Source organism: Diabrotica virgifera, chromosome 1, assembly GCF_917563875.1.
Source record: "Diabrotica virgifera virgifera chromosome 1, PGI_DIABVI_V3a".
Taxonomy (NCBI): domain Eukaryota; kingdom Metazoa; phylum Arthropoda; class Insecta; order Coleoptera; family Chrysomelidae; genus Diabrotica; species Diabrotica virgifera.
This window is the reverse complement of record NC_065443.1, coordinates 78579827-78594825: the sequence shown is the minus strand read 5'-3', so window position 1 is coordinate 78594825 and position 14999 is coordinate 78579827. Positions and strand designations below refer to the sequence as shown.

General features: G+C 29.6%; 1 protein-coding gene across 7 annotated transcripts in view; it reads left to right on the top strand.

Annotated features, from left to right (window-relative positions):
• LOC114349389 (uncharacterized) overlaps positions 1-14999 on the top strand; it is a 107529-nt gene that overhangs the window by 80584 nt on the left and 11946 nt on the right. For all 7 annotated transcript variants that reach the window (XM_028299742.2, XM_028299743.2, XM_028299745.2 and 4 more), the window contains 4 exons: positions 5550-5868; positions 6698-6934; positions 11684-11809; positions 14097-14275. In XM_028299742.2, coding sequence (XP_028155543.2) covers positions 5550-5868; positions 6698-6934; positions 11684-11809; positions 14097-14275 — 861 coding nt within the window. The remainder of the gene's footprint in view (positions 1-5549; positions 5869-6697; positions 6935-11683; positions 11810-14096; positions 14276-14999) is intronic.

The following is a 14999-nucleotide window of genomic DNA, read 5'->3' as shown; positions in this document are numbered from 1 at the left end:
ACTAATAATGTCTGTCATATGAGGTTCCATCCTCTGGACAAAACAACCCAAGTGAGGAGAGTCCTATGGCGCCTGATGTTAAATCCAAGAATATTTTAAACATTACTTGAACTTCAATACAATAATGTAAAAATTTTATAACTATATATATATACAGTATGTCCCTGTAAGTTGTATCCACATGTCCACATGGAAAACTTTTTTATTATTAATTTTACGAAAAAAAGTTATTCCTTATAAAAAGTTCTGCATGGTCAAAACCCAAGATTCAACCATCAGATATCAAATTTTATGAATGTTATACGAGGTATGTCAAAAAGTTTGAATTTCACTGAAGAGTAAAGTATCTTTATTTTTCACAATATTGAAAATTGCTATTATGAAAAGTTGTTTGGAATTAAAAACTATATTGTAATATGCAATTACATCCATCTAATTGAAAAAAAAAATTATTTGAAAAATTATGGATAACTAACATTATTTTCAGTTATTTCAATGCTCATAACTCTTTTATTATTAATTTTACGAAAAAAGTGATTCTTAATAAAAAGTTCTGGATGGTCTAAAAACTAAAATACAACCATCTTATATCAAATTTTATCAATTTTATACGAGGTATGTCAAAAAAGATAAATTTAGATCAAAAGTAAAGTACCTTTATAGTTCAGAATATTTCAATTAGAAGGATGTAATTACATACTGAAACATAGTTTTTAATTCTAAATAACTTTCGATATTGTGAAAATTAAACGTATTTTACTCTTGAGCGAAATTCATATTTTTTGACATACCTCGTATAAAATTGATAAAATTTGACATCATCTATATTTTAGGTTTTAGACCATGCAAAACTTTTTATTAAGAATCACTTTTTTTCGTAAAATTAATAATAAAAGAGATATCTGAATTGAAATAACTGAAAATAATGTTGGTTATCCATAATTTTTCAAAATAAAATTTTTTCAATTAGAAGGATGTAATTGCATACTAGAATGTAGTTTTTAATTCCAAACAACTTTTCATAATAGCAATTTTCAATATTGTGAAAAATAAAGCTACTTTACTCTTGAGTGGAATTCAAACTTTTTGACATACCTCGTATAATATTCAAAAAATTTGATATTTGATGGTTAAATCTTAGGTTTTAGACCATGCAGAGCTTTTTATGAAGAATAATTTTTTTTCATAAAATTAATAATAAAAAAGTTTTCCATATATGGATACAACTTACAGGGACATACTGTATAAGATCTAAAGAGTTTTCACCCACATATCTTGGTGGCCCAAGCATGTCCTTTAACCTGTAAAAAGCACTGATGATGGAATTTTTATTCTGAAATCGTTCTTTCATGTAGATAAAATATACCTTTTATAAAGGATTTTAGTAAATTTCTTGTGATTTATGCTATAAGAGTCAGCTACAAGAATTTAATTTCCTCTTGGTTTTATTAAGGAATCTCTTAGATACCTGGTACGGGTATTCAGTATTATTCAAATTATACGTTTTCGCTCTGTAAAAAGAGAATCATCAGTGTTACAAGAACATGCTAAGCCACCCAAAAATACTAAGTTTAAAACCTTTTAAAAATAGACTAAATATCTTATATAAATGGATACATAATAAAATCCAAAGGATGGATATTATATCCTATGGATATGGCCTTAGGGCAACATATGACTCCCACACGTGGTACGTGGGTTGCTAGGTATTAATTCTTTAGGTCATTACGTTGAAAGAGGTGAAAGACAACTGAGTTGGCCCTAAGGCCATATCCATAGGAATTATATCCATCCTTTGGATTTTATTATGTATCCATTTATATAAGACATTTAGTCTATTTTTAAAAAGTTTTAACCTTTGTATTTTTGGGTGGCTTAGCATGTTCTTTTAACACTGATGATGCTCTTGATACAGAGCGAAAACGTTTTGTTTTTATATTTGTATCCCTTTTTAGGGGTTTTAAATTAATATAGCTTTTACAAAGACAAATTTTTCATTAAATTTACTTGTAATTAATGCTATACAGCCAGCTACAGGAAATTATTCCTTGTGGATATTCAAATTACTGTTGTATACGTTAGGATTTTTGCCACCTAGACATATTTTTGCTTTCATTGGCGATTTTAATGATTCCAATGCTCCGTATTTTTTTATGGATTGGAGTTGGAGACTTGGACATTAAAGATGTTTCGGACAGTTTCGAGTTATGGGCCTACAGAAGGATATTAAGAATAAGTTGTGTGGATAGCGTCATTAAAGAGAGGTTTTGAATACAGTTAAAGTTACAAAACTGCAATATCTGGGACATGTCATGAGGGGCGAGCTTTATAACTTGTTGCAATTAATAATACAAGGAAGAATACACGGTAGAAAGAGTCGTGGACGAAGACGCATCACCTGGTTAAACAATTTGAAAGCTTGATTTAACTGCACTTCATCTTATCTCTTTATAGCAGCGGTATCGAAAGTGCGAATTGCCCTGATGGTTGCCGACCTAATTTAGTTTAATAATGCTGGATTTCCAGGGGAATATTTCTGGAACTAAATGCATTATTACAGTTTTAGGGGAGGTTCAAGTTCTTATCACTGGTGAATGTAAAGTAGAAAGAGGAATTAAGCCACATCCTCATTCAAAGAAATCTACGTAAAAGAAGGTTCTTGCAGGCACAACATCACTTAGTGTGACCAACTCCAAGTCAGTCGAGTTCGGGAAAAGGCTAAAAAAAATACCTAAAATCCGGGACTTTTCAATGAAAATCGGGCCATTTTTTTATATAGAACTTTAATATCATTTTATTGATTGTTTAGCATTTTTATTCGACAAAATTTTTTTGGTGGGATGGGTTGTAATGATAATTACACTTTTTTTATCTTTTAACGTTTCGACTTAAAATCCGGAAATCGTTCTCAAGAAGGAAAAAATTAGAAAATCAACTGATGTTGGATTTCCATGTAAATAGGACCTTAGGTTAATGTAAAAATATAATTATGTATCATTATTTGATATTCATGTTTTTGAATCGTCTTTTCAGAAGACGAAAATTAAAATACAGAAACGGGAAAATGTCCAGAGTTTGAGTTTTCGTAGACCTATAATACCACGATATAAAATGCATGCGTTTTGGATGTGGTAATAGGTATTAGAATGGTATTAGTATTATACTCTAGAAATTGTCGACTTTTTTTCGTTTCACCAATTAAATTTGATGCGAGTTCTTAGAAAAATAAGGTATTCAAAATTTCAAAATAAAATTTTACCAAAACGTTGAAAATTCGGATGGCCCGGAAGCCTTGTCCGGGACGCCGGGACACAACTTAGTAATTCGGGTCACGTCTAGGATTTTTCGGGCTAGTTGGTCACACTATATACAGCAGAAACTTAACTTTAAGAATTATGACAATTTACTTTCAAGTTACAAAACAAATTAATAATTATTCAATATTTGCAATTTTGGCAACCACTTTTGATTGACCTTTCTATTAAATAAAAATATAAATAATAATTTTCATCGTACTACATACACTAAGAATCAAAATTAACGCACCACCTTAAAAATGGGACATTTTTGATGTCTCGTATTTCCTAAACCTGTTGTCCGATTTGAGTGATTTTGATTGCCTTTTCTTCAATGCAAATGAATGAACATTTGCAGACATATGCATTCGCGGGAACAATACACGAATAGTCAATAAAAAATTTCTTTTCATTTTTATTAATTGTTTAAATAAAAAAAAAACAATTTTAATGGAAAACGCTTAAATCTCTTATTTTTTACAATGTAAAAATTTGAAACTTTTACGGATTGTATAGCTAATATGAACAATACATAATTTCACTTTTTACGTTAATTGTTTACGTTATGCTTCATTAATAAACAATAAAGTTTCAAATTTTTTGCCGATTCCGACTACTTTTTTTTCATGTTAGTACATCATATGTTTTATACATATTTTAATAAACATGATATATTTTAATGTTTGAAAGGTGTAAGACTAAAAAATAAAAAATAAAAAAATATGAAAAAAAAACTTTTTAAGAAACGTTTTTCTTTAGTTACGAGTGACTAAAATTAAAAATATTTTAAAAAAATCAACTAAAAAGCAAAAAATAAAAAAAAATTGAAAAATCTAACACATTCGTTAAAGAAAAGCGTGGGGCGGAAACCGTTTATTTGATGAACACGCGCCACGCTTTTCTTTGACATGTATTAGATTTTTTCAATTTTTTTTTATTTTTTGCTTTTTAGTTGATTTTTTTTAAATATTTTTAATTTTAGTCACTCGTAACTAAAGAAAAGCGTTTCTTAAAAATTTCTTTTTCATATTTTGTTATTTAGTATATTATAGCTTTATTCTTGAAGAATAACGATGTAATAATATTATTGCTAAACAGGTAAGTGTCATTGTATACCGGGTGTAACAATGATAGTGTGTTTTTTCCTTAAAGTTTGGAACACCCTGTGGAATATTCTAGCGTATATAAAATATTGAAATTAATACTCAACTATAGCCTTATTCTTTCTTAACATTTTGCTTTTTGATTCATTCGCTTATATGTGATAATAAAAAAGTTAGGAACTTTAACAGCTAGCCATGTTATTCATCAATACAGGTATTTCTAAATAAGTGCGACAAACTTTAAGGGGTAATTCTGAGTGAAAAAATAATGACCGTTTGTTTTATAAACATATGTCCACAAATGCTTCGTTTCCGAGATACGGGATGTTGGATTTTTTCTTACAAACTGACGATTTATTTATTGCTCTAAAACCGGTTGAGATATGCAAATGAAATTTGGTAGGTTTTAAGAGGTAATTATTGCGCATTTTCTAATATACAATAAATAATTTTATAATCACCATTGGCGTGCATACGGGTATAAACAATGGTGAATATAAAATTCTTAATTGTATGTTAAAAAATGAGCAATAACTACCTCTTAAAATCTTCCAAATTTCATTTGCATATCTCAACCAATTTTAGAGCAATAAATAAATCGTCAGTTTGTAAGAAAAAATTCAACATCCCGTATCTCGGAAACGAAGCATTTGTAGACATATGTTTATAAAGCAAATGGTCATTATTTTTTCATGCAGAATTACCCCTTACAGTTTGTTGCACTTATTCAGAAACACCCTGTATTGATGAATAACATGGCTAGTTGTTAAAGTACCTAACTTTTTTATTATCACACATAAGCGAATGAATCGAAAAGCATAATGTTAAGAAAGCCTAAGGCTATAGTTGAGTTGTAATTTCAATGTTTTATATAAGCTAGAATATTCCTCAGGGTGTTCCAAACTTTGAGGAAAAAACACACTATCATTGTTACACCCGGTATACGATGACACGTACCTGTTTAGCAATAATATTATTACATCGATATTCTTGAAGAATAAAGCTATAATATACTAAAAAAATCACTCAAATCGGACAACATGTTTAGGAAATTCGAGACATCAAAAATGTCCCATTTTTAAGCTGGTGCTTTAATTTTGATGCTTAGTGTATTATATACTTTACTTATCTGTTATAAATATTTTTTTAGTATGGAAAAGATACTCCGAAACAAGTATTCGAAATGAAAAAGGCACCAAGCGAAAGCGAAAGTATAGGAGAAGAGTTAACATCCAACCCGGCCAAGTGCCATGACCATAAGAAGACGAAAGCGTCCGTAACCAGGTCCAACCAAGAAAAGAAGCTAAAAAATACATTTGGCTGGGCCAGAACTGATGTCATATTTATGTTAATATGTTGTGTGTTCTTAGCTTCGTTAAGTTTTTCTATTTTTGTTGAAGCATGTCAGACATTGGTTCATATCGACCATCATGACGAGATGCATCATTCCATATCTGTTTTATGTTTAGGTAAGGAAATTGAGTTTTAGATTAAAAAAAAACAAAATAATATACAATTTCTCTGAAACTTTTATTTTTTTAAATAATGGTAAAGTGAAATAAATGTAAAGACTTACTCACAATCACTTTATTTTACCACAGACAACCGGTTTTGCTTTCAGCGCAACATCATCGGGTCTCCGGTACAGCAAAATTAAATGTACAATAACCAGTATTAGTGTCTGGTACAAAATATAAAATATTAAAATAATTAAGTCAATATTATAATATGTGTACAGTTGTAATGGTGTACAATTTTAAGAAGTTTTTACTTAAGTAGGTACATAATAGTTACGCCTATAGCAAATGTAGGGATTATTTTTAAATGTGTGTGATATCATACTTATAACTCCGTTCTGGATAGTTGGGAACTGGTGATCACCGACTTAACTGCACTAATTGACAAATATTGGGAAACTTCTTGAGAAAAGTAGTGCAGTTTATGCCGATGATCACTATTTCCCAACTAGCCATAACAGAGCTATAAGTAGATATGATATCACATACATTTAAGAATGATCCTTGTGTCGGCATGTAAGTAAAAACTTATTAAAATTGTACACGATTAGGTACAACCGTACACAAATTAATGTTGGCTTTATTATTTTATATTTTGTAACAGACAGCACCTTAATACTGGTTATTGTAATTTCAGCATTTAATTTTGCTGTACTGGAGACCTGATGATGCTTTGTAAATTATATAAAACCGGTCATCTGCAATAAAATAAAGTAAGTGTGAGAGAGTAAGTCTTTTCATTTATTTCAACATATTCAACATTTTATTTTTATATTTTCAGGAGCATGTGGTTTATTACTCAACGGAGTATGCTACCTGTTGATTGGTGGATATACATTCCACCAAGGAAGTTTTCTTTATGTAACAGAAAGCGGAAATGTAGTTTTAAGTAAAATAGTAGTTGACCAGTCTTTGCAGCAAGGCGCAAGACGATTATCCAGAAGCAAAACTATCCATCCTATGATCGGCCATCAAAAACAAAGGCAGGGATTTTGGGAAATGGCCAGAGATGTAAACGGTAAGCATATGATAGTCTCGATTCTTATATAATGGTATAATGCTGGAGTAGGCATTATTTGGCAGCGGGTTCTTTCGATGTTAAGTACCTAAGAGAGAATAATAACACACCATTGTGAGAGGTAGAGTGGACCAAAAGTCTGCAAACGCCTAATTATCTCTTAACTGGATGAACCGAATTAACAAAAACAGCACTATTTTATTTGAAATTTGATGGGTATACGTTTTTAATGGTGTCTGTTGCGATCATCGTTGTGCGATTGTCGCTGACCGATGATAGCTCCGCGATGATCGCAACCAGAGTGTTTTTACTGAAGCGATGATTAATGAGTTGTTCGTTGTTTAGTGAACAAGTGGTCTTGTTGCATTGATGAGCGTATGTAAAAAAAAACAATTGTTAAAACACCTACCTGTTAGCAGAAGAAATAGAGGATGAAGAAATGTTAGAAATGTTAAGTGCTATAGGACTTGAAAAACAAACAATATTTAAAAGAAGAATGATACTTCAAAATTTTTATAAACAACCATTTATTAGGAGATGGTGTTAAGTTTCCACAGTTCTTCCGATTGAATGAACTTCAGTTTGATTTTGTGTTAAGTTTAGTAAAACAGGATACACACGCCACTATAATCGCTCAGCGTCTGCGACTGTGTCTGCTCTCGGACCAGTCGCCAACAATCGACGCTAGCGGCTCCAGCAACAGACGCTTCAGTCCAAATGGCTCCTTAACAAAGCATACAAGCAGTACACCGCGATCATCGCTTAGCGATGATCGCTCAAGGAAGATCATAACATACGCACCAGTAAAAATGTACCTTAAAGGTAGTCAGATTTACCATTTTTCTGGTACCATTTAGTCACTTATTACGTATTAAAGTCTTATTTTAGTTACTTTTTTTTTTCGATATTTCTGTATTATATTCTTTTTAAATAATGAATGGGTTGCATGTATGAGTCCATACTATTGTAGTAAAGAAAAAAGAGAGACGTTCTCACAAACAATTTATTTTACAACTGACGACCGGTTTCGCTGTCTACAATATTCACAGCATCTTTAGGTCACGGTAAAAGTAAAATTAAATGTTTCCGGTATAAGGGAAGAATATAGTAGTATTCAATATCATACTTTTTCTCTCTACTATACTAAAGGGAGAGTTGGTAGAGGGACAGATCTGAATGTAATATATTAACAAAACATTGGCAGGATCTTGAGGGGATTAGTAAGGAAACACGACATTAAACCGTGAAACCAAAAAAATTGTTGTTATATATAAAGTGATGTTATTTTTATATTTTTAATTAATAGTGTATACTTTTATTTAGTTGGGATTATTAGATGTTGTTCTGGATGTTCAAGAACTTATAGATCTAAGATTGGTTGTGCAATTTTTCTAAACAAGATTGATCAGTTGTGTAATAGTTGTGGTGTGATTGTGAAAATATTTTATTTGATTTGTTGGAGATATTGAAATTAAATTGAACAATAGTAATTGGGTAAAATTTGCTAAAATTTTAATATTAAAAGTGTCAAACAATAAAATCATTAATAACTAATTCAGAATTAAAGTCAAGTGTAAAGGTAATGTAGTAAATGAAATTAAATTTATAGTGCGGCCTATATGTGATACAATTGCACATTTAATGATACAAGCATATAATTTGGACCACATATACTACACATATAAAGGTTCAAATTTAGATATGAGACCATCTCAGATTTTACCTTTTACAAAAATGGCGGGGATTCAAAATGGCGACTGTACATATGTGACTAATAGCACGATAACTTTTGAACGAGACTTCAGATTTCAACCAAATTTGGTATATAGGTTCTTTTTTTGATTTACAAGATGGATGTGGTGAATCAGAAGAATCGGTTTACCAGAAGTTGTGTTTTTACTGGTTGTTTATGTAAAAAATATGTTTTTTTTTCAATTTTTTCCCTCTGTATATATTAATTTTTCAAAAAGGTAATACCGCAGTTGAATAGAGCACAAAATTATTTTGTAGAAAATATTTTGAAAATTTTAGTTATGTTATTTACCATTTAATAAATGCATAATGTATCTTCACATGTACCTATGTGTGACAGATTCGTACAAATATTATAAAAATTATTGTGAATTTAATCGTAGAAGCATATAATTTGGACCACATATAACACACATCAAGGTTCAAATTTAGATAAAAGGCCATCTCAGATTTTACTTTTTACAAAAATGACGGGCATTCAAAATGGCGACTATACATATGTGACTAATAGCACGATAACTTTTGAACGAAAAGTCCGATTTCAACCAAATTTGGTATATAGGTTCTTCTTTTGATGTGCAAGACCAAAGTCTTGAACCGGAAGAATCGATTTACCAGAAGTTGTGTTTTTCCTGATTTTTATGTAAAAACATGTTGTTTTTCTAAAAATTCTTTCACCCTGTATATGTTAATTTTTCAAAAAGTTAATACCGGCGTTGAAAAGAGCGTAAAAATATTTTTAGGCAATATTTTGAACTCTTTAGTTACGTTAATTACCAATTAATAAATGCATAATGTATCTTCACATGTACCTATAAACCTATGTGCGGCAGATTCGTGCAAATAATATAAGAATTATTGTGCATTTAATGGTTATATCATATAATTTGGACCACATACACTACACATACAAAGATTCAAATTTAGATATGATGCCATCTCAGATTTTATTTTTTACAAAAATGGCGGGCATTCAAAATGAATCTGACGCACACAGGTACATCTGAAGATACGTTATGCATTTATTAAATTGTAATTAACATAACTAAAAAGTTCAAAATCTCTCGTAAAAATTATGTTTACACTCTTTTCAATGGCGGTATTAACTTTTTGAAAAATTAATATATACAGGGTGAAACAATTGAAAAAAACAACAGATTTTTACATAAAAAAAAACAGTAAAAACACAACTTCTGGTGAACCGATTCTTCCGCTTCAAAACCTCGATCTTATTCATCCAAAAAACAACCTTGATTACAAATTTGGCTGAAATCGGACTTTTCGTTCAAAAGCTATCGTGCTAATACTCACATATGTATAGCCGCCATTTTTGTAAGAGGCAAAATCTGAGATGGCCTCATATCTGAATTTGAACTTTTGTATGTGTAGTATATGTGGTCCAAATTATTCACGACATAGACCTTGTAAATCACAAAAAGAACCTATGTACCAAATTTGGTTGAAATCGGACTTTTCATTCAAAAGATATCGTGCTATTAGTCACATATGTATAGTCGCCCATTTTGAATGTCCGCCATTTTTGTAAAAGGCAAAATCTGAGATGGCCTCATATCTAAATTTGAACCTTTATATGTGCAGTATATGTGACCCAATTTATATGCTTGTATCAGTAAATGTGCAATTCTTATAAATATTTGCACGAATCTGCCGCACTATTATGGTAATATAAAGTTATGATTATCTGTACAGCAATGAGACTTTATGAGATATTACTAAAAAAGAGTTGAAAAAAAGGTAAATATGAAAAAATAATAATAGATGAAAATCTTTCATTTATGTTAATATCTGTTGAATTTAATAAATAGTTGAGTAGATTGAAAATTAATTTAATTTGGGCATTGGAGTTTTCTTAAAAAAAACTAATTAGAGGAATTTTTCCTATTCTTAAAATCGAAAAGAAATAAGATGTAGTGCACAGATTGCTTTCCTCATCAAAAATTTCCTCCTGTTATGTCCATCTCCTTTGTGTTTATTCTAGAATCTGTTATGTGTTATTTATCGACTTTAAAACAAAAAATATTTCAAAAAATTGTTTATCATTACAAAGAAACCATATAATTCAGTTCAACCAGGTAACTTTTTCAAAAATCTTTTAAAATTAAATTGAATTAATTTTCAATCTACTCAACTATTTATTAAATTCAACAGATATTAACATAAATCAAAAATTTTCATCTATTATTATTTTTTCATATTTACCTTTTTTCCAACTCTTTTTTAGTAATATCTCATAAAGTCTCATTGCTGTACAGATAATCATAACTTTATATTACCATAAATTTAATTTCATTTACTACATACATTACCTTTACACTTGACTTTAATTCTGAATTAGTTATTAATGATTTTATTGTTTGACACTTTTAATATTAAAATTTTCGCAAATTTTACCTAATTACTATTGTTCAATTTAATTTCAATATCTCCAACAAATCAAATAAAATATTTTCACAGTCACACCACAACTATTACACAACTGACCAATCTTGTTTAGAAAAATTGCACAACCAATCTTACATCTATAAGTTCTTGAACATCCAGAACAACATCTAATAATCCCAACTAAATAAAAATATACACTATTAATTAAAAATATAAAAATAACATCACTTATATATAACTAACAATTTTTTTGGTTTCACGGTTTAATGTCGTGTTTCCTTACTAATCCCCTCAAGATCCTGCCAATGTTTTGTTAATATATTACATTCAAATCTGTCCCTCTACCAACTCTCCCTTTAGCATAGTACAGAGAAAAAGTATGATATTGAATACTACTATTTATTCTTCCCTTATACCGGAAACATTTAATTTTACTTTTATCGTGACCTGAAGATGCTGTGAATATTGTAGACAGCGAAACCGGTCGTCATTTGTAAAATAAATTGTTTGTGAGAACGTCTCTCTTTTTTCTTTACTACAATATATTCTTTTTATTTATTGACTGATTCTATAAATCGATGTTTTATGTTCTAGGTTGTATTTTGGTTGTAATATGCGCTCTCCTAGTATATTTTACTGACAAAGATACTGCAAAATATATAGATCCTATCATGGCGATAATATCTTCAACTTTGATAATGTTCTTAAGTTATCCATATAGTAAGTATTCACTTTATAAACTTATTCACAATAATACTTATAGTAAGTATTTAATTCAAGTTTCTAGCTAATGAGGTATTTGAGTCTGAAGCAGTATGATGGTTTACTACATTTATATATTAAAAATCAATAACTTTTTACGACATAATTTATTACACATATCGCACCTCCACTCAAACAGTGTCATAAGTCAAAAAAGCAAAGTATCGAGGACTCGACGTTTAAAATAATTTGTGCTAGAATTTTTCCGGGTTTAATTCAAAAACTGTTAAAATTAGTAAACCTAAAACTATTTTAGTCAGTTACCAAGGTTTTTGATGCTATACAAAATAGTGTATAAATTCTGCTAAAAATATTTTAAAAAAATATTTTTTTTTTGAGTTGTGACACTATACGGATAAAATAACGAAACATTTACAAAATATTATTTATCAAAAGTGACTCTTGCAGTATACAGTGAGCACGTAAAGGTTGGAATAAATTCATTTTCTCGAGAATGGACAATTTTGGAAAAAAATCCCGAAACACGTCGACTTTTATTTTTAAATTACCACTTTTTGGCATATATATCATACTAATGACGTCACCCATTTGGGCGTGATGACGTCATCGATGATTTTTTTAAATGAGAATAGGGGTTGTGTTATAGCTCATTTGAAAGGTAATTCAATTCTCTATTCAGGAATATAAACATTAATATAATTATTTATACAGGGTGTCCAAAAAAGATTTTTTTTATTAAATTTATTGACATAAAAAGAAGAACCTGTATAATTTATTTAATACGAAATACATTGTATTGCTATCAGAAAAACACGAAAAAATGTTTATTTGACAAATAAATATTGTTTTTTGAAAATTCAATACATATTAAAGCAGCCACCCACCCTGCCTCTTGACAATTTGGGCATTTAAATTAAGCGAAAAGCAATGATTTTTTTTTCAAAAAAACATTTTTTTCTGTTTGCTGAGAGCAGTAAAATGTATTTTGAATTAAATAAATTACACATATTCTTCTTTTTATGTCAATAAATTTAAACCAAAAAGATTTTTTTCGGCACCCTGTATAAATAGTTATGTTAATGTTTCTATTACTGAATAGAGAATTGAATGGCCTTTCAAATGAGCTATAACGCGACCACTGTTCTCATTTAAAAAAATCATCGATGACGTCAGTACATCCAAATGGGTGACGTCACTAGTATTATATATATGCCAAAAAGTCGTAATTTAAAAATAAAAATTGACCTGTTTCGGGATTTTTTTCCAAAGCCATCAATTCTCGAGAAAATTAATTTATTCCAACCTTTACGTGCTCACTGTATAATATAATATCATCATTATTATCTGTTTAACAGACTTATACTTTTAATGATGTAACTTTAAATACAAGTAACAATATTAAACAAAAACTACTACAAAAAGAACGATAAATAAGTGATAAATGTGTCACTTTTCTTGAGCACATAGGCAGATTGTTTTAAATAAAGTAATCACATATATCTTAACTCGACAAACGACACTTTATATACATCTTAGTGTCATCTAACGACAAATACTTAAACTATAAACGTAACACTTTTTGAGATAAGATTTTGTAGTTTTATTAAGTTGGTGCAATAAAACCGTTCTTATTTATTTTTTTAGTTATGACACTATTTGAGCTGAGGTGCGATATTGCTGTGACATGTTAGAGGATATTGATATCGAGCTGTATTTCTTTAGTCCAAAAATAAATAGATCAGGAAAAAACCGAAAAGCAACTTCTCAAATGGTATGATAAAATGTCAGCTCATAAGCTGCCTCGTATCTTATTTTCAAGAGATCTGGTTTTTGTTCGAAATAATGGACTTGAATGGCTAAAGCATAAATTCAACGAATCATCAAAGGCCAAAAACGATTTAAAATCGTTGAATATTATTTTTTTCCAATTATGTTATTGAAGATATAGTTAAGGTACATGAATAAAAAATTAGAAGTGATGAATCCATCTTTTTAGCAATCAAGGATTGTCCATCTACGAATTTTGATAAAATTAACGTATATACAGAGACACTCTTAACATAGTCACCCACACACTTCGAAATTTTGATCTAGTGATGGACCAGCACATGGATTTTTGCTGCAGTAATGTGTCAAAGACCTTTTCAACAATGTAGACATAAATAATAATAAAATAAATAGAGCTTACAAACACTACATTTGAAATTATGATACAGTGCGTGGTTGTATTATTAAGACCTTTATTAATTTTATAGTTCGTTACTCTAAAATTATATTTTTTTAGTGAAAGAAAGCTGCCTGATTCTTCTACAGACTATGCCTGACACGATAGACATCGACACACTGAAGATCCAGTTATTGAATCACTTTCCAGATATTGTAAATATCCATGACTTTCATATATGGCAACTTACTGCCCATAGAGTAATATCTACTGTACATATTATTTTCCAAAACCCTAAGGTTTGTAAATATACTTTTTTTTTTAAATATCATGTATTAAATTGACAAGAATAAAAAACCGCTGAACGCAGTAATAATGAGCAGCACATACAACATTCCAGCTGTAAAAGAGCTGATAGGAATATTACGTAGCCCAAAAATGTATTTTCATTTTTAGTTCAAAGAAATAAGGAAAAAAATATCCTGTTGGTGACACAACCCCCTCCAGGCCGAAACCAAATTTTTTGAGTAGTATGGACATATATAATAATAACCTATAGGTTTCCTGCAGCCGATTTTGATGTTATACATAATTATAAACAAATGAAGATCAAAAAACGGTAAATTTTCACTTTTTTCGTTTATTACCAAAGTTAGGCATTTTAAACAAATTTGAGAGTAAGAAACTCATAAACCTTATAAAAAACTTCAATATGGTGCTCGCTGAATATGTCTATCCTTATTGGTTGCTTAGAAAATTGCAAAATAAATAATACATTTTGAGTTTTTATAAATATTCATAACTTATGTAAAAAAATAACTTAGAACCTTCTTATTACACGGAATGTTGAGACGTCTGGTGCTTAAGTCGTACCTTAAATTTCAAAACAATTGGTCAAATAGTTTAAAAGTTATTTAATTTGTTTATCCCAAATTAATTTTTTTTTGCAACACTATAAGTCAGAAAACGATGAAGTTACAGTAATACTTTGCATAGTTTATGAAAGGAGAAGATTTACACTAT